The 22,035-nt window shown below is 34.8% G+C and overlaps 1 protein-coding gene across 4 annotated transcripts in view; it reads right to left on the reverse strand.

The window, feature by feature from the left end:
* Positions 1-10,919: 10,919 nt before the first annotated feature.
* LOC123675010 (facilitated trehalose transporter Tret1-2 homolog) overlaps positions 10,920-22,035 on the reverse strand; it is a 40,537-nt gene continuing 29,421 nt past the window's right edge. For all 4 annotated transcript variants that reach the window (XM_045610231.1, XM_045610230.1, XM_045610229.1 and 1 more), the window contains 4 exons: positions 19,045-19,260; positions 18,783-18,969; positions 14,004-14,235; positions 10,920-11,430 (listed from right to left, as the gene is read on the reverse strand). In XM_045610231.1, coding sequence (XP_045466187.1) covers positions 11,169-11,430; positions 14,004-14,235; positions 18,783-18,969; positions 19,045-19,260 — 897 coding nt within the window. In that variant the 3' untranslated portion in view covers positions 10,920-11,168. The remainder of the gene's footprint in view (positions 11,431-14,003; positions 14,236-18,782; positions 18,970-19,044; positions 19,261-22,035) is intronic.

Genomic DNA, 22,035 nt, shown 5'->3' on the forward strand with positions numbered 1-22,035 from the left:
GGGTATTCGGTAGATCGAACTCTTTACCGGAGAGTGTCGTGGGTGCTGAGAGTGTGAATTCGTTCAAAAACAGACTAGACTCTATTTTTGCTTAGAATGTTTTTTTTGTTTTTTTCATTTATCTCCAAAGGTGTCTTTTTTTGTATGAGATTTATAGGCCATATGGCCTCATCTCAGTATCTTTTTATAATAATAATAATATTTCATATTTGTATAGTCTTTGAATATCCCGTAGATATTTCTTCTAAGACATTCGTGTTAGTTTGCTTATTATTTCACAACAAATGGACGTTGGTTTGTTTCGGAATAGTGTAAAACACTTTTATCCTTAGTCCTGGTTGTTTCCTTTTAGGAGAAGGAAACTTTAGAGAGCGTGTTGGAGTCTCACACGCTTATTGGGACAGAGTTTAGCTTTCTTCTCCGTTTTCAATTTATTGTGGTGATTTCAATTGTCACCATTTGATGTGGGGCTATGCAGTTAATGACATGAATGGTATAGCATTAACTGAATGGATTGAAGATAATAGAGAGTTATTGCAACGCACAAATAAGCGATCTTTTATTACAGGATCTCTTATTTTGACATGTACGCATGCGCATTTTGTCAGATATTAAGGATTGTCTAAATCTAAAATACAGGCCTCCCTTACTTTATTTAAATACAGGCGACCAACTTTTATTTAAGGATCCTTTATTTTGACAGATATCTGTTTATGTCGAATATTTGCCGTCGTTATTCAGCAAGAACTAACCTATAAATATTTGTAGCTGTTTAGGTAAACAAAGTGATGAAGTAAACTTTTTGAGAAATTTGCATTTTATTTCTTGATTTTGGGTATCTGTGGGAACCATTTCATTCGAGGAAAACAATGTGCTCTTAATAACGAATTTTTCAAGAACTCATACGATTCTCAACAAAACACCATATTTAATTTAATAATATTGATAAAATTTTATTAGAAATAAGAATTTACCTATATGTATAATGTAGTATTGTTACAGAATGCTACTGCATACTGAATATTTTTTTTTTATATTGAATATAAGTAATTTATTCTGTAATATGGACACACCAATGGGATTGTTTTGAAAGAAAAATAATAAACTTGTTACCTAAGTACTTTTTTATATATTGGATCAATATAGCATAAAAAAAGCAAATCACAATGCAGAACCAAATTAATTATCAGTAATGTTATTACAAAATTATACGTTAAGTACACTTTTTTCAAAATCATTGTTGGAAAAGGTACAAAAATACATAATTCATTCTGTTAAACAAAATAATCTTCCAATACTGCTGGTTTTACATAAAAAGAAATACTTGATTACTTCTTTTCAAACAGGTACATAAAGTAGAGTGATATTTTACATAATGATGATACTTTGTCAACAAGTTTCTCTAATAGTTCCATCGATAAAACCCCAGTAGTTTGGTACAGCTCCTCCCATATAACGAATTGGTAGACTAAAAACGAATTAAGGTAATATATAATTTAAGTTCAATTCAGCTAATAGCTTACCTGTACATATAGCTGATAACTATTTCTATAAAGCCACTTATGTGCATTCAAATTATCTTAGAAGTGTCCATGATTTTCCACAATGAAGTTTGCAGTTATAAAAATAAACTTCGATAATGATTGCGAGACTTGCAGTAAAAATTTTCCAAGTCAACTAGTCGATTTGTTTCAATTGTTTTTGATATATTTTCTACACCAACTGTATCTATTATGAAAAATCAATTCCTCTATAATGGTCCCAGCTAAAATTGCTAACGCTATTTGTTCTTTCATTTTCGATTTTGAACTTTTACCAAATGAATTATTTTATTTATCAGAATACAAAATAAAGGTGACAAAATATAAATATGTCAAATTTAAAGATCTGTCACTTTACTGACTTTCGTTAAAAGCACCTTGCAATAGTTCACTTTTAACGTCCACGATAGAGGATCCTTTATTACAGGATCCTTTAATAAAAGATCGCTTATTTGTGCGTTGCAATAACTCTCTAATAATTTCAATCTGATTTTTGACGCAAAAGATAAACCAACTTTCCATTCTTCTAGATGGAATAGAGGATATAATCCAGATTTGTGTATAGTTTCTGCAGATACTGATTCTAAACCTCTTCCTGTTAGACGTAAGGTTCTCAATGATTTCCCACATAGCCAACACAGACCAATTTTAATTCGTATAGGAAATATTCTTCACATCAATGTTTCTTTACCTAAGGCTAGATGGAATTTCAAGGAAGCTCGTTGGGATTGTTTCAAAAATAAAATAGATAGTGATATTAGATGGTTTCGTCCATGTTCTCAGAATTATTTTAGGTTTGTGGGTGTAGTGAAAGCTGCTGCGAAAAAATTCGTCCCAAGGGGATATCGTCAGAATTATATTCCTGGTTGGTCTCCTGAGACGCAAATGTTGTATGAGGACTATAAAAAATCACCGACTTCCCAAAAAGCGGAAGATTTATTGAAATCTTTGAATACAGGTCGTAAGGAAAAATGGAATTCTGTTTTATCTAACATGAACTTCACTCATTCTAGTAGAAGTTCCTGGGATGTTCTACGGAAATTAGGTGAAGCTGCTCCTATTGTTGAATCAACTTCTAAAATTAATCCAGAATTAATTGCTCGTCGGCTTGTGGGCGTTTCTAATTCCGTAAAAATTTCCAGATCTGAGGTAAAAGAGATGAGGAAAAATTTACATAGATTGAGATCATCGTCATCTGTTGTAGATGTTATTTCTCGTCCATTCAGTTTGGAAGAGTTGACATCTGCAATTAAATGCACAAAAACTAGAAAAGCTGCCGGTTTCGATGGAATCTATCCTGAATTCATGAAACATTTGGGGACGAAGGCCTTATCTTGGCTTTTGTCCTTCTATAATGATATATTGAGTTCAGGTAACTTTCCAAATGAATTTCGTAAAGCAAAAGTAATTGCTATTTTGAAGTCAGGTAAAAATTCTTCCGATCCAAGTAATTATCGCCCGATAAGTCTTCTGAGTGTTCCTTTTAAAATCTTGGAAAGGTTGATTCTATTCAGGATTGAACCTTATGTTGAGGATGCTCTGCAAAATTGTCAAGGAGGTTTTAGGAAAAATAGAAATTGCTCCGATCAAGTACTAACGTTTTCAACAAAAGTCTTATTGTTGATCCCTCAGAGAAAGTTCTAGGTTTCAATCTTCCTAGGAAAATTTGGTGTATTTTGAATAGACTTAGAACTGGTCATGGTCGTTGTAATAGTACCCTCTTCAAATGGTGTTCTATTGATAGCCCACTATGTGAGTGTGGTGTAGAAGAGACCATTGACCACTTGGTGAATGATTGTCCGATTTATAAATTTCATGATGGTTTCCAAGCTATCCATTCAGTTTCAGATTCTTTTTTAGAATGGGTAGTTAACTTCAAATCGATATAATGAAAACTAATATTTAGTACTCCTTTCTGCTTCTTTTCTTTTTGTTTTAGGATCCAATTGGAAATTATAGAGTCGTCAACCGAAAAGAGAGGATAAAGGAAATTTTGTTTTGGTTGAAGAGGAAGTCCTTCAATATAAATTATGTCAGCTTATTCTGTAAACGTTTACACAAACCAGTCACTACACCGATACGGGGAGACAGAGTTTTTGCTGAGGTTTTTATCTGTTCTCTTGTATCATACGTTGAAATGTATGATGCCCCGTTACATTTCCTCTGCTAATACTGAGATTCATCGACACATATGCTTGATTGTTTGAAATTAATATTTTGTATTTGCTCTTTTTCAAAAGAATATATAATATATATATAAGCGCTAACTTGGGGCGCTTTATTTTCGAGGGGTCTTGCGGATCGTAGTTAAGGGCATCTTCCAGGGTCTTGTTTGAGTGGAACTCTAGTTTTTCTAACAGCTTCCTATTTCGGAGTCTCATTTGCTTCGAAATCGTGTCCATTTTTAGGTCTCGTCTAATGTCGGCGTTTCGGATGAACCAAGGGGCATCTGTTAATTTCCTTAGAATTTTATTCTGTAATATTTCCAGTTTATTTTTGTGGCACTTTTCAGCTTGACCCCAAGCTGTGGAGCAGTAAAGAATGCTTGGTATTATAACAACTTTGTATAGTCTCAGTTTGTTATCTAGGCTCAGCTGACTATTTCTCGCTAATAGGGGATGAAGTTGTACATTTTTCTGACTGACTTTCTTACTGATTGCATCGATGTGATGTTTCCACGTGAGTTTGCGGTCGAAGATCACACCGAGGTATTTAATTTTGTTGATCCACGGGATCTTTTCCCCATTTATCTCTATTTGATTTGTTGGTAGACCTGATTTTCTGCTGAAGACAATTGCTTGCGACTTAGCTGGATTAACTTTCACCTTCCATTTTTCCATCCGTTTCAGGATGTCGTCTGTGGCAGTCTGAAGGTATCTTCCACTAAGGTTCATGTTCCTTGAATGGGCAAGTACAGCTGTGTCATCAGCATATGTGAAAATTTTCACATCTTCTTTAAAGATTCTTGGGATGTCAGACGAGAAAATGTTGTACAACTTCGGCGAGAGTACTCCTCCTTGTGGTACTCCAGCTTTAATTGGGGTTTTTGCTGACTTACAAGTGCCAATCCTTACTTGGAAGGTCCGGGACGTGAGGTAACTTTTAATGATCTTGATTAAATTTAGATTTATGCCTGCTTGGTTCATCTTGTACATTAGACCATCGTGCCACATTTTGTCGAACGCCTTCGAGATATCAAAAAATGTGGCCGTACATATGTGTTTCCTATTAATGTTTTGGATCACCGACTCCGTTAGCCTGTGGACTTGCTGCTCTGTCGAATGCTCCGTTCTGAAGCCGTATTGTTCATCTGGAATAACGTTGTTTTCCTCCAATTCTTCTTCCAGTCTTCTAAGGATGATTCTCTCGGTGATTTTTCCCATAGTCCTTAAAAGGCTTATGGGCGGTGACTTTGAGGAAATATTGGGTCGTCACCTTGTTTTGGAATCATTATCACAACGGCATTCTTCCACCCTTCTGGGAAGTGTTGTAATCGGAAGATGCCATTGATTAATGTGGCAAGGTTTTGTGTAAATTCTACTGGTACGTTTTTCAGATGCGTATTGGAAATACGATCTTCACCAGGGGAGCTTCTTTTCTTTAGGTTCTTTATAACCTGCACTTCATCTGCGTTAGTTGGTCTCAACGCTGTGTCGCACTGTCCTCGTAGAATTTTCCTGACTTTTCTCTCTATTGTTTCCTCAGAGTCAACGTCGTCTTCCGGGGTTTCATTCACTGAGAATTGGAGTTCGAGTCTATCGGCGAAGACGTCGGCTTTTCCTTGGTCTGTATGAACAATACGGCCTGGTCCATGTAGCGGTAAGGATCTGTTCTTTTTATAGCCCATTCTTTTCATAAGGTCCCACATTGGCTAATGATTGATGTTCTCTAAAAGTATTTGTCATCTTTCGTTTCTGAAATTCTGGATCTCGGTTTTCACCTTATTTGTCCACCGGTTTGCCTCCCTTTTATCCATGGAGTTCATGGTCCTCTGGGCACTGCGTATGGCTCTGTTCTTGAGCCGAATCAAGTATTTTATCTCCTGAGGGAGGCTGTTTTTATCCGGGGATTTCTTTGAAGTTGTCGACGTCGATTCTGTTATAGCATTTTGGATGTCTACTGTCAGTCTTTTTGCTGTATTATCAATTTCTGTTATGTTTGTAAGATCTTCCAAAGGTTGTGAGCTGGTTAGCAATTCATTGAACTTATTCCAGTTTATAAACCTCTCCGTGTGCAATGTCGGAGTGTCGTGCCAATGTGCCAATTTTAATATAATTGGGTTGTGATCTGAACTGAGGGCTGTCTTCGTGTGGATTTCTGATGAATACTCAATATTATTGAGTATGAAGACATCTAGGACGTCGGGTCTCCCTCTGCCATAGTGAGTCGGTGTGTCAGGATCAACAACAGAATAGTTGTTTATTTGTTTATTTGTATGGTAATCAATGTAAATTTACAAAGATCCTACCATTTTAACCCATCAAAATTACATGGGGAGTCATAAATACAATGGTATCTACAGGCATATGAATATACATAAATATTATTAAAATTATACAAAGCAGTCAGATAACGTTATTTGTAAAGGTAATATAAAACAATGGACCTTTTTACACGAGTAACATACATTTTTTCACTTCATAGGATCTGTGAAGTACTCTTCCAATCTGTAGTAGGCTTTCCGCACCAGTTCCGTCTTGAGTACATTCCGTAATTTTTTGTTGCTCAGTTCCTCATATCTTTCCGGCAGGCTGTTATATATTTTTACCGCTTGGTGGTTTATACTTAGTTGGGTCGTGGCCAGTCTGTGGTGGGTGATGATGAGCTTACTTGCATTTCTGGTGTTGTACTCAAGGTTGAAGTTATTGAGCTGTAAACTATGTTTATGGTCATGGATATAGGCCGTGGAATGAGAGGCGAGTATCCTTCCTCTTGTCGTCGTGGTTCTCGAGTTCCATATGGCGTGTTTCGCGTTCAGATCACCACCAAGCACGATCCTGTTGGTCGAGGGGAAAACTTGGTCCAGGTCCGACGGAAGGAGAGGTTTATTCGGGGAGTTGTAAGCTGCGATGATCGTGATGGGTCTGTTGTCTGACATCGTGATATTCACCGCAGCGTGTTCCAGATTCTCCGTGTTGTAATTTTGTAATCTTTCGTGTTCAATGTTTGATTTGACTAGTGCAGCAACGCCGCCGTTTCTTCCGATGAGTCTGTCACTTCGGTAACAGCGGTAGTTTGGGACTGACAGTGTGTCAGCTGGTTTTAAATGCGTTTCAGATAACAGAATGACGTCGAAATTTTCTTCTTGGACAAAATCGCCCAGTTCCAGAATTTTATTTTTGATGGAATTTGCGTTCCATGCAAGCACTTTTAGAGAGTGCGGTTTCCTACTTATTGAGGCTACCAGCAATCTTGGTTAATAGAGATGTGACCTGAGCCAACATCTCCGTCATATTTGGTTCTTTAATTTCCGTCTTTTTCGGGGCCACTTTGGAGCTATAGGACACTCCCTCTTCTACTTTGTTAGAGTTCTTTCTTCGGTTTTGGTTTTCTTTATGTTGCCGGGGTAATTCTTGCAGCCCCAATAATTGGCTGGGTGAGGTAGGCGGCAGTTTGCGCACACGGCAGGAGTCGTTTTCGGCATCGGGCAATCGAAGGACCAGTGTTCCTCACTGCATTTCACACATCTTGGCTTCAGATGACATGTGGATTGCGTGTGGCCAAAGCTTTGACATCTGAAACACTGTTTGAAGGTTTGCTTCGTCCTTTGAGTTTCAACTTGGATTTTAAAGAACCCTAGATGTGTCAAGTTGAAAATTGTTTTACTGGCTTCGGTGCGTGGAAGCTTCACCAACATCATCGGGAAGTAGTGTTTCTCGCCTTCCACTCTTCTATACAGTTGGGTCTGAGGTCAGCTTTCGGTGATCGTCTGCGGTCTCGGGGTAGATTTGCAAACCCTGATTTGTCTGCTTCGCAAATTTTATTTTAATTTGCCGTTCGTCAGCCATCTTTTCAATAGACGGAAATGAATTCGAATTCCTCACCTTGATTGGAGGAATTCTTGGGGGGGCTTTGGGCGAGATAGGTTTGAGTGCCTCGGTGAGGGGCACTGATTTCCTAGGCATCGGTGGAAATTCGATTTTCCTACTTTGCCTGTGTTGTTGCGCGGAAATGGATGTAGCGCTGGGGCTCGGATGGTTACTTGAGTTGTCTTCTTCCATTGTCTCATCTTCGAGCATTGCGAAGCTGTTTTGCGTGGAGATGGTGGGACTTCGCCTTGTCGGGTTCTCTCTGCGGAAACGTTTATTTTCGTTTCGCCATTCTCCATTATCTTCCTCGCTGTGGTTGTCGTTCGTGTTTGTCGGTGAAGGAGGGGCATAGCTCATGTAGAGGGTGAGTTTTGCTCTCAATTCAGCATTTTCCTTGCGAATTTCCATCAACTCCGACCGGAGTGATTCGATGATTTCTTTTAGATCTTCCATATTGATAATGATTCCGGAAAGATCCGGGCTGTCCAAAATTCCGTCAACTTCCTTTCAATATCACTAACTTTAAAGAGTGATTCTAATAAGAACCCGCTCTTGCGAGCGTTTCACTCTTAGTCTACTCTATTGTCTAAGATCACACGTTTACAACACAGAAACACTTAAAAACATTAAAAATCACAACAGAAAACTTACCAGAGAACTGGGATCAATTCTATAGAAACTCACTATTCTCACTAGACTAGTTGTAGTCACTCTCAGGACTAAACTCTCGATCGAATTCAATTCGATGGAATTTCTAATTCGCTTATTATTTCAGTAGATAACTTTGACTATTTCCCTCGTATTAATTTCCACCAATCACAAACGCGCAATTCTGAATCACAAATGGTTTCTGGATGGAAAAACTGTCTGACTGCACCTATCAGCATTTTTTTGAGTTTACCCGCGGCTATTGGTGTTTTCCACTGATTAGATTTTGTTCAAGATGATTCTGGCGACTCGGCTCGGCATGGGTCCCTTTTTTCTTTTCTTCCTTAAGGTGGTGGTATACAAAGAATTGACCAATCAACGGCATCATTTTAAAATTTTCATTTTTTCTGTCAAAATTTGATCGACTTTTGATTCAACCTCAAAACGACATTGACAGAAAGACGACGTCAGCGCAATAAGAAAAGATGCGGGAATCAAGTGATCAATACCAATGAAAATCTTGTTAAAATATAAGCAAAGAATTTTTAAATTTTTTGTCGGATAAAATCATACGCCCTTATGATATAACTTACGAAAATTGCTTGCTTGTTGAAGATTTCGTGGAAATATTTATCAGTTGTTGTTTGAATGAATATTATTAATTTTCTCAGTAATTTCATACCAAAAAAATCCTTGACATCAAACTATTACTTTCAATGTGTTCGAATGAGTGTGCAGGCGGTCGCCTAGGGCACCAAAATTCAGGGGTGGCATTATTGACCCAAAAAAATGGGTGGGTCTTCCATATAAACCTTTTTTGAGCCCCTTTCCGCTTATTAACAGTCCCCCAAAGATGGTGCCCGAAAAGTTTTCGATTTTTTCATTAACAAAAATGAAATTAAGCTGACATTATTTGCGGGCGAGAAGGCATTCAAAACTGTGCTCCTCTATGATTCCAAGGGATAGAAAAAGCCACCTCACCAACTTGTTTGGCAATAACTTCTCCTTCATTCATCCTTCACAATAGGAAAATTAATTTTGGGTAGACTGATCCATTCTGAACAGATAAGGTCTCTTGTGATTTTCTGCTTGAATTCTCGGTTTTTGAGAAAAAAAATATCAACAGATAATACGCCTGAGTCGTGGGGGTTGGAATTATTTTCGATCTCAAATTTATCCAATAAGCAGATGTCAAAATGATATTTTTATTCAGAACTGGTTCAAATATAAAATTAATGTAACAAAAAAAAAATTTTAAACTTTTCACAAATTAAAAACTACTTTTCGGGCGTCCTCTTTAGGTGTCTGTAACTAAGCAGGGGGAAGGCTCAAAAAAAAGTTTATATGAAAGACCCATCCTATTTTGTGACAAGGAATAGCTTCTGAATTTTTTCGCTAGGTACTATTCATGTTCACCCTGTATAAAATTGTGTATTATTTTAAAACTTTAACGAAAATATAATGGATGAAAAAAAATTTTCGAAAATGAGGGGCGCTGTCTAATACATTGCCACAGGCGCAATAGTACCTAGATACGGCTCTGCAATTAAATCTCATGGGTACTTCGAATTTCTTAACATGCCAGTTTTGTCGATCAGCCTTGAAATGCTGCCCTTGACTTTTAGCGCGCTAGGCGACTGCCTACCCTGCATACCTCCTAGCGACGGCCCTAGTGATAGTATTATCAATATGTATGTTTGGTAGAGTATTTATTTATTTATTTTTAATTGATATCTTCATAGATGTTTATATAAAAATATATAATACCTATCCCCAGTTTGGGGCTGCAAACTTCTATATGGGTGTAATAAATACCTACCTCTAGTACCAATGAGCAGTCTAGAAAAAAGTTCTGTTCAAAAATTTTATAACTAAGTCCATTATGAGCAAGCATCCAACTTGCTGAAACTAAATTTCCTCGAAACCATCATTCAATATCCTTACATCTGGCATAATAGCATCTTGTAGCATCTGCAAATATGTTTCCCCTTTTAAGTTACAATCAAATACAAAAGGTCTAACAACATTATTTCCCAAAAAACAACCAGTCTATACGCTTAATTTTTCAGGATATTGCATTCTTAACGATACTGTCAAATGTATATTTTCTCGAAACCAATATTTGGCTGTAGAAGGAATTTGGTGACCATGGGGAGAAAACGAGGATTCATCGAACAAAATCTTTGTGTGAATTCGTTATTTTCTAGAATAATAATATCACAAACTACATTTTCCTGATACGATCTTCTGGGAAATTTTTTTGGGTAGTTTTCAACTAGAACTCAAGGATTCATACCCATTATTCAAAATATATCAACCTCTGCGGTCCGAAATAATTATTTCTTGAGAAACTTGAGTCTGGACATATTCACACATTTAAATTTTACCATTACTAAAAAATGACTCACTTCACATATTACTTCCATAAATTATATTTCGCACCCTTCTCAAGAAGTGTGGAATTTTCCAAACCTTTAAATATGCATAACTTTGAATTTTAAATATTTTGATTATTGAATTAGAAGTCACTTTATACTTGTGTAATCTCAAATGGAACAACGTTCAGGTGGAATGAAATACAAATAGAATTAGTCCAAATGAGATCTTTTTTGTTAGAACATGATACAATTATAAAATAGCATTGTGAATAGTACGATATTGATATCAAATGTAAATTATTATTGCGAATAGAATATCAATCTTTACTTAAAAAATAGATTTATTATTATCACTTTCTACAGGTAAGTAAAAAATACGGACAGAGACAAATTCTACATAATTTTAAGTACTTCTAAGCTTATCTCATGTGTATTCTTCGTGAAATTCAGTTCAGTCGAGCACCAGAGAGCGATAATAACAAATGGATATGGTAGTTCATCGGTAAAATTAATTAATCTTCAGATACTTGGTAACACTTGAACAAATCATTGTTATGTGAGTAGGCGTAATGTTAGCTTTTAACCAGAAGTTTTTCGTTCTGATCGATATAGTCTTCTGTAACAGTCTTGAGTGTATTCCTTCTGACAATCTCGCCCGATGGTCTTCGATGAGGGTGAGCATTCTTTCTGGAATCTGTAGTCTTCTTTTTTTGGCACAAGTATATGGTGTTCTCTTTGAAGTACTCCTCGATCTCGTTAAGTTCGAAGCCGTGTGTTTCGGGCAAGAATAAAAGGGAATAGAACAGACCAGCTATGGAGACTGCAGCGAAAAACCTATAAATATTATTCAATTGTTAAGTTGTTATTTTGAAAGCGATGAAACAAAAATCTGTTTTGGTTTGTGATAAAAACTAATGGTTTTTTTAAATTGTAATTCTACAAGGGGCATCGTGATTTTTCGCTAAAATTTCTTGGATGAAAAATAGATATTATTGATTTCAAAGAGTTATTTCCAAAAATATATCCCTTCAGAACAACATATATTATATGAATTATGTATATGATTATATCAAGTATCTTCACCGCATTTGGCAAGGGCGGGTAGTTTCTATGATTCAGATAGGAATATTTGTATTTCATATTCACATGCGTTACTTACAAAGGCTATATTCATATATGTATGGCTGTATTTTCATCAAACTTGTCTTTGGGTTCTTATTCCTCTGATTGATAACAATATTTGTATACTTATCATACAGAGGCGCAACTTTCAGTTACTTTATTTTTAATAATAATATAGATATATAGTAATATGGAATAATATTTGATTTAATTCCATACAGTCAGCGAAAATATTTTACATCGAATTATCATGTTGCAAAATCCAGGTGTTTTTCTTTCACGAGTACCTACCCATGCTCCTTATTTTTGAAAATTTGCGCTCTAAAACGCTGCGCTGCATAAAATTGAGATGATATTGTTATACACAGCTTTTAAACTAGTTCATTTTTCTTATTGAATAATTATTACTTTTCACTAAGTTTGTACTTTGTAAATATACAGTACAAAGTAGGTATCTACTCCTTACCTTCACTATCCACTACATGCATGAAATTTTTGATATAGCTATCGACACCTGTCTGATAGGACTTTCATTAGACGCTATGTTCAAATGTATTTCGGATAATTTTATCATCTCTCTGAGATTTTCATTCTTCTTTCATCTTTCGAGAAAAACGGGCTTTCATTTTGCTCGAATATCTGCATTTTTGAATTTGAATTGACTTCAATTTTGACCAATAATCGAAAAATGTCTATTAGATAGTTTATTAGAAATTCATATAAAATTCCGATATCTCAGAATCTATTATTATATGCGGAAGTTTAATTTGTAAGTAAATAAAGATCATCGATAAAATAACTCTCTGAACCACAGATTATATCTCGGAAAACGGATTAATTCGACTTGGTTCGAACAGATTCGATCGAGTTAAAGTTGCTTGTAATTGTTTTAAGCTTCATGCAAAATTTCGCCTTTTCGAAAAGATTATATGATCCATTTCTTCTGGGGCTTCTCTACTTTGAGAGTTTCCTTCATTTCATCTCTGACTATTTCTGTTAATTTTTCCTCATTTTCTGTTTGATCTGTGACTAACGCTGTTATATCTATATCTATATCATAATCCTCGTTTTTCTGTGGTGACTCTTGGAATGCTCGCATAATAGTGCGGCGTCGTTCGGTGTTATTTTTATTATTTCATCAACAATGAATATCCATCAAATAAGGATCGAATCCATTAAATATCTATTTTATTTTGTTCATAAAATTTTTCTTGTCTTTTAAAAGGATGGATTCGAGTTCTAAAATCCAAAATTCAATTGTAATAAGTCTCTGCTAATCCTCCTTATTCAATTTCTAAATATTTTGAGACAACGTGACATTCTCGTGATGTGTCAAATTTTAACTACTTCTCTCTTCTCAGCGTTTTTGAGATCCCACCACTTTTCAGGATGAGTGAAGCAATCTTAAACGTTCCCCTGATTTCTTTCTTTTTCTACCATATGCAATGTTTGACCTATTCACTTTTAATTTTAGAAGAACAGTTTTTTCAGCCTTTGAAAAGACTTTTTGTAAGTATAATATTTTTATGTGAAAATTCAAGAAACAATAAATGTTTGTTTGGAAAGTGATATCATGCATGTATTTAGTCTTCAATGAAAAATTCATCTAATTCTTTTTCTTTTCACTTCAGAGAAATTAGTAAATGAGGACTTTCCGCAATGATGAACTCTTTAAAATAAATAATAGTGCAAATCTTATATAAATCGATGGTCTCCAGCTTAAAAAAAAGCGTAGGTACTATTTTCGAATTTATCGCTGAAACGAGTATAGACCCCTCTCAATATTATACTCTACTATGAAGGGAATCTTCAGCCGCAGAGAGTACTTATATTTAATATATGATACCTAATATTGTATATTAATTACGCACAGGTAAATATTCCGCGAAATAAATACCTCTGTGATTATTAATGTTTATTTTGAATAAACATTATTATTATTAAAAAAAATTATTGAAAATAACCAATGTTTAGAAAAACGTGAAACATAACTTTTTTATAGGCTCTAGCTTTTAAAGGGCTGTTTTTCTAAAACATATTGCTAAAAACCAAACATGTGTATGCCTTCAGCTTTTGCTACTAGACGTTTCAGATAATTTTGGTTGGTTCAAACAATTTTGGTACAAAATACACCTTGTAGAAGTTATTCTTTTCGTTAGAGTTTATTTCATTCAAAAGACTGTAATATTTCTAGTTTGTTCATTTTTAGGTTATGGATCTATCTGATTTGTAAAAATCAATTATATGATTAAAAATGTGTAATATGAATCTAAGAGGGTACTCACCATTGAAGACCGGCTATACCATGGCACGCCTGTTTTAGTTTGTGGTAGTTTTGAACGGAGAAAAACATAAATAGGTATGCAGCGGAGTAAACCCAACTGTGAGCGACGCCTCTGATTTCGATTGGAAATAGCTCAGCAGTCATGGTCCAAGGAATACTCAATAAGCCAATCATCGATGCAACCACGTATAACATTACTGCTATCACAGGAATCCAGTTCAACGATGTGACACCTAAGAAAAAAAAAACTATTCAGAAAATGAGATCTTCTTGAAATAATAATTCAAGAAGCGTAGGTGGGCGATACAATATTTCCTATTGTGAAAACTCTTCACCTAAGTTTTATTTTCTAACAAGTATTTGGATTTCCGAATACAGTATTATCAAAGATAAGATCTACTGCTACATTAGTTGATTAAAATTAAATGCAGTCATTTGAAAAATTCCCTTTCATACATCTTTTTGAGGGCGTATTCGAAATTATTAGGTCTAGATTATCTGAATTCTGAATTCGTACTTTGTAGGAAAGAACGGGCATGTATTCTCATATTTTTTATGATATTTTCACGGTGACGTCATAATCGTAGTTCGACAGTGTTTATCAATGTTGTATTCGAAGTTGCGATGCAACAGCGATTTAAAAATTTTCAATATGAATTAGCCTAAATCCTAAAATTGTGAAAAAAATACTGAAAATTACAAATTAATCAAATTTACTCAATTGAATGAAATACGTGCTCATTATTTTTAATCTATAGATATATGTTATATATCAGTTTCAGTATCAGTTTCTTGTTCATTTCTAAATGAGATAGAGCGATATATTTGAATAAGTCTGACTTTTCGTAAATATTACATTCTTGCAGTCTGATTAAAAATATGTTTTCCGACATGCCACAGAAAATAAGTGTTTGAATTCTTTGTTCCTTGTGTTATGCTATGGAATTATAAGATATAAATGAAGAAACTATTTTACCTTGTACGAAGGTCTTCACTTAATTAATTGCCTTTGAATAATACAAAACTGAGAACATTAAAAATGTAATTTCTTCGTACCTGTCACGCAATTACATATAAGTAGGTTTTCTCCATTTCATGCTGGTGTAACATTATGAGAAAACCGTTTCAGAAATGAGGGCTGAAGTGAAATTGTTAATTAACAATTTTTCTAAACGCTTACGTCAACTAAGTTTCCAACGCATGAATATATTTTCTTCCGACCCCAAGAACAGATTTCATGTTTTGAATGTTGTTCAATATTTGTCAGTTGTGTTCAGTCTTTCCATTCCTGGACTTTATAACTACACAGGACTTCCAGTATTGTATTTGGTATATTCCATTTGTTTAATTATTTTTCTGGTTGTTATTGGGATTTCAAGCGTGGTTGAGGAAGTGCTGTGGGGTGACTGTAAGTTGCCAAACGTACTGTCATTATTGGAGGTGTTTTTAGTTGTTATTTTCATTTCCATAAATATTTCTTCGATTTTGGAAGTTATCATCTTCAAAAGAAAGGAGTTTTTATACCTCACTCAAATTCTCCAAAGAGTTGAGAATGGATTCGCAGATTTATCGAAGGTGAGTTAGTTGTTATAATGAAAAAATGAGTTATAATTGCATATTTCTGTATTCTATTTTGTATTTATTTCACCTAATTTCTTTGGTGACAATTGTGGAAGAGTGATCAATCGAAAAATTCAAAAATGAATATTCATTATTTGAGCCTACAAAAATGATGGGTTATTAAGAACAGAAAACAAGATCTACCAGAATGAGAATATATCTCAATATTCTTTTGAATTTGAGATTTATTAGGGAGCAAATTGAACTAATTATGATTTAATCATTATTAATCGGGTATAATTAACCAATTCACTGCAGGTTCGGAGAGAATATAGTAAGATTCAACTCGAATCTTCAAAATTTCAAAGATCATTGACATATGATTTATTTTTCTGCGATGAAATAGCTATATATTTAACACATTAAAATTGTCCCAAAAAATTTAATTCATGATGAATATTGAATAAAGTATTACAGAACCATGAGAAGGCTTCACTTTCGATATCTTTCGATTTGAAATATTTGACTAAAACTATAATTTCAATGATGCTAAAAATCATAGTATCAACCAATATAAAAAATAGAATTATTAATCAGAAAATGAATTGAATGAATATCTATATAAACATAAAGATCGACGTGCGTTTCATAATTTTATATTTTTAAACAATATTCCACCAAAGAATCGATGAAGTTGGGCTTCGGGTTGTTAGTTTGTAAGTCTATATATCAGTTTTTAGGTTAATTTAGGTATTTATTCGATTGAATAGTTGTTTTATTGAATTGAAGTTTCAATAATTTAATTTTTTCGTTCGATAGATATAATAATTGTTTTCATTGTATTAATGTAGGTATCAGAAGATGTCGAAAATAAGGCTTTAAAGGGTTCTCTAAAAATTCAATAATTGTATCAAAATGTTTCATACCATTTACTGAATTACCTACTGGATTCCTCATTTCTAGGTGAAGGATACACTCGTCATTCATATTCTAGTGGTTACATTTGGACTTATTTTCTTTATTATGATCAACATGTCAGAACAAGTTGGAGTTTTGCAGAAGGTTTTCTTGATGATGAATTTTACTATGATCACAATAACCATTTTACAATTCTCAATATATACATCCGTAATAAACGGAAATACAGAAATGTTTTTGAAGCGATTGGAAGATGTATATAGAACTCGAAATTCAGGAATTGATGAAAAACTAACAGTACCAACAGAAATCTTTTGCAATATGAAGATGTTGAAGACTATAATTCAGGCTGCTGATACTCTGAATAGAGTTTATGGGTGGCAGGTAGATGCTTTTATATTTTTTTCTTTATTATCAACTTTGCTGGAGATAGAAATGACTATGACGTCATTCGACGGAAAGAATGGTTATGGAAAACATGTGTATAATATTATTTTCTTACAGGTGAGTTATACATATAGTGTAATTATTGGATTGTCGATTAGAAGTGATAGTATGGTAGCAGAGAATCTACTAGTATATTGCAATCATCTGATATTGTGTTTTGCTTATAGACTTATTGAAGTTATTTCTTCTCTATGGGAATTTTCAGTAATATGGGAATTCAGTAATTTCGCACCTGAGAAAAGATAAGAGTGAAAATACTACTAGTGTTTTTCACGGAATTCTATTTCGAAGAACATATTGTATTGACTCTCTGCTAGCCCGAGAGATGGCGTTGTGGGCTGCGCACCTCTCGGAAGAACGGCAATACTTGGCAGCTGAACCCAACCGTGCTTCGCCAAAGTCACCATGCTCTGCTATGAACATGTGAGGTGTATACTGCAGGGATCACTGAGTGTCATCCTGATGATTCTATCTGCGATCCCGAGGTGAAACACCACCATCCCCTGAAAGTGGGCACCTTAAAAATCGACCGAGAAGGCTTCGCCAAAATAGGATTTACATCTCCTACTATTATGTGTCATCATCAATTGAAATATACTTATCCTTTCTAATACTTTATCGATGTGTACTTTAAGAGGAAGTCATGAAAAACATGTTTGAATAATCCGATTGAATTTCAGATCCTACTTGGAATAATACTCTATCCATCTCACCAGATGTACTTCAACATCTGTAGAATATTATCAACGTTGACACACATTGTAAGTTCTTTCACATTGAATGGCGATATGGATTTTAATTCCCGAATAACACAAGAATTACTACTTGCAACAGATTTACTATATATGAAATCTTTTAGTAACGTTTATTTTGGAACATTATTCTGTGGATCATTTTCTGTGTTTACTATATGGTACTATTTTGTCGTATATTTGATGGTACGATTAAATTTCTGAGAAAATGTCTCGAAGTAGATGATTCTTTGAATAGATCTACCATAGAATCACACCTAATTATCAAGGAGTAAAGTAGAAAGTCAGGCAGGGTTAAATTTTGAATAGTGAAATTTCCAAATATATGTCATATATAAGTTAGTTATTTTATTCTTGATTGGCCAACAACTTTTTGCTTTCATTTATTACTCTCATAAAAGAAATGGATTCATTCACCTTCTTTTCATTCAGTCCTTTTTGAGCGATTGTTCCTCATGATTACTTTTCACGATATCTCGACTTACATATGACGAATTCGTGGTCAAATGCAATTGAGTCAGCCCGTAAATATGATAACCCCCGAGTGGAAATACAAACCTGAAACTTGAAAAATGAGTTCGAATCTCGAATGCTGTGGTTGAATTCCTCAATAGGCAAAAGATTGTTTTGGAAGAATCATAATATTGCATTGACAATAGATCCGACCGATTTGAGATATTGCCTGTATTATGTAGAAAAACAATTCAAGATTCGTGCAAAATAAAATTCAATAGCTTCGTCACAACCATAGAAAATTCATGCAGAATATCTTAAAAAGCCTTAATTAAAACAGATTCGCCCCCCGCCCCTTGAGCGATGATGCTGTTCTGTGGATAAATATTCAGTATAAATCAATATAATTTATTATTCGAACATTGGGTTCATATAAGGTAGCTAAGTTTAACAATTAGATAAATGAAGCATTTTCGGGGAAGTGGTCATATTCTAGGAATTATGAGTTCCACTAAAATAAAGCATAATATTCGGAGAAATCTACTGTTCTTACTTTATGATGAACTATACTACAACCTATTCAAAAATGTCACTAACATGGAACAAAATAATGTCCCTTCCAATTTGAAGATAAAGAATTTTCAACTTACCTGTTTTGATCCAATGGGTGAAAAGACCTGACACCAACATACACACCCCCATTCCTAGTGAACTCCAAACAATTAAAGGTCTTCTGTGGAATGCTTTCAACATGTAAGTATTAACTACTGACATCACCGCCCTCACAATACCAATGAGGATAGAAGAGAGATAAGGGTTGATGTTAGTTCCAACCTCCTAGACCAGAAACAAATAAACATATCATCTTTTAGGAAATATACCTATTTTGAAAGTATCTGTTTTTTAACTAACCTGGAAAAATTCGACTGAGTAGAAGAGCGTTATATAAATTCCTGAGAATTGTTGGAAAATAAACATTCCCATCAGGATGAGGAGAGGTTTGTATCCTGTAGGTTTGAGGAAGGCTCGTAAGACACCAGTAATACCTTTCTTGTTCTGATTGGCAGCTATTTTTCTGTTGTTGGCCTCTTTCAGTTGTTCGAACTGACTCTCAGCCAGAGTTTTGCCCTGTAAAAATCGGAGAAATATAAGATTGAAAAAAAAAAGATTTAGTCACTAGGAAGGTTTAGCCTCGGGTTTAGCTATGAGTTATAATATTGATCCGAATATTTATCAATGAAGGAGTACTGAAGAGATGTTAATTATTAATTTAGTGTTATTATTAGGTCATTAACTTCAATTCCCCAACTAACCTAACCTCGAACCTAACGAATAGTCTCTTATATAGAATATCACGTGAAATATTAGAATTTAGATGTATATCCGAACTACCGAAGTGGAATTATATGGTAAATTCCCCACTTCGGTTCAATATTACCTTAAAAATAAATAGTAAGTGGATATGTTTGAACTCGATATTCTTTTCGGTGTTCACTTTCTAGTGAAAAATATTCAGGATCCAGTGTCATCGTAAAGAAATATGTTGGATATTTTATGTTAGTAGGGATACCTACTAACATAAAATCATAAGAGCGAGTGGCATGAAATTCGCTCCAAAATAAATAAAAATTAAAAAAATCAAAGAAGAAAAAATTGACGAGGTATCGTCAATTCGAAGCGAATTTCATGCCACTCGTTCTTATGATTTTCGAGAAAGGTTCTCAATAATGCATTAATAAATTCTTTTCAAGGGAATTTTTGATTTTACACGTTCCAAAATGTGAATTTTGAATTTTGCAGAACGTTGAAAAATGGAATTATAGATATCTGAACTCGGCGCATTCGCCATTTTGTCATGTTTGGTTTAAATTTTGATTTGGGGGGTTCCCTTTCACTGCGACCTATTGTGGCCTCCATAAGAGTTACTCTCGCCCTCACGTGATCAACAGCTCGCCTTGAAGTTCTAATGAACTCTAGAAATGGCTTCAAGGGACTACTTCATCACCTCTTCAAGCTTCTTGTCCAAAGCAGATTTTGCATTGGAAAGTGGTATCGTATTCCGTTACCATGTAATCCGGAGTTCCTTCCTTCTTCTCACAGAATCTGCACTCATCGTTTTCCTGAGGCCAATGGCGCAGCCAGGATTTTGTTTTGGGGGGCTGAACGAATTAGGAGTCAGGGGGATGGCGATTTGCGGTTGAATCAATTAATTATTAAATATGAAAAATTGATTCGATTGAACAGAAGGTTGAAGTAAATACTAAAGATAATAAAAATATATAATTTTAAATATTCAGTTGTTCCTAGGATATCTAATATGTTTTTAATATCGAATTCGGAATCATAATAAATATTCAATAGAGCGAGCCAAGTCAATCTCCTACTTTCCATTGTTCTTCTCAAAAACATTTTCAATTTCTTGAGGGTTGAATAAGATACTGGTATTCTACAAAATATTCTGCGTAATATAGTTGCATTGTAATATAGTTTATATGTGCAGTTATTTCCTAACAAGGAAATAACTGCACATCATACTTAGAAAGTACCGATAGTGCAATAAGTTTTTTATCGGGAATTCTTGATAATTCCTCTTTCCACATCTTCAATTCACATTCAAGGTTTATTTCTTTGGCTGTCCATAACACATAATTTTGGTAATATTTTTAAAAAGGTCGTAGAGTCATTACTCTGATCAATTAAACACGTGAATGATGATAACACAGATTGATGTTTGAGAAATCTGTTACTCAATCAGAAATTTCGAAGTCAGATATTTCTATTGCTTCGGAAACCTTTCTGAGTGGCATAATTGCATATTTTTATAACCGGGCAACCTCAGCGTCCATTGGCCTTAGAAAGAATTTTTGTAGGAAGTGTTCAACCATGAAGTATCATGGTTTTGGGAAGGAACCGCAGACCTAAAAACCCCCTAGGTACGCTAGTGCCTGAGGCGATAATGTCCTGTAAGGAATCCAGCGAGAAGGTGTTTCAAAGGAACTATTTGGAATGATCCAACGAAAAATATTCCACGTGTTTCTCTTTGGTTTTTTTCCTTCTCCTGAAACTCTTTCTTGTAGATACATTTTCCTATACCACAGAAAGGTTCTGGGCCAATGAAAGGAATTTGTGCTCCTTTTCTGGCAAGTGTGAATTGGCATCTTCATTATCTTTAATACCTGAGTGACTGGGAACCCAGACTGAAAAGACCTTGTATTTCTTGCCAATCACTTTGAGTTTTATTCGGCACTTCAATACCATCTTATGTGATAAAATGTGAGCTCAGTGCTTTGATTGCAGCCTGACTGTCAGAATATAGCTATATCACATTTCTGATATTTTCTTACTAGATTAATTTCCACTTGTATGGCAAGTATCTCTACCTGAAAGACACACAGACATCGACCTAACTATAGTGAGCATTTGGTGCCAGTCGCGAATTCTCCACCGACAGTCCCCGTCTGGGTTTTGAAACCATCTGTATACCATTTAATGGTATTCTTTTTGAGAATTGAGATTGTGGACTCCCCTTATCAATCTTCTTTTTTATTTAGTATCGTATTGAAGGTTTTCTTGATGCTACTTTTCTTTATCATCTCGTCACTGGGAAGGTTTGCTGATGATATGTAATTGCTCAGTTAGGACTAGGCTCTCTGATTCCTAATTCCCTCATTGCCGGTATTTTCCCCGGATACTCTCAGAATGTCCTCATGGGCTACTTAATCTATCACAAGATTAAAAAGTGTGAGATAAATAATGATCACCAATGCCCTAGTTGGGCACGTTACCATAGTTACAGTGATACACAGTCTAACCTTCGTATTGTATCGAGGGCTTTCTTCGTGCTCTACATTTAGAACACTTTTTCCGAGTGAATGGGATTGCTATGGTCTTGGATAGGTTGAT

The sequence above is a fragment of the Harmonia axyridis genome, chromosome 3 (genome assembly GCF_914767665.1).
Source record: "Harmonia axyridis chromosome 3, icHarAxyr1.1, whole genome shotgun sequence".
NCBI lineage: Eukaryota > Metazoa > Arthropoda > Insecta > Coleoptera > Coccinellidae > Harmonia > Harmonia axyridis.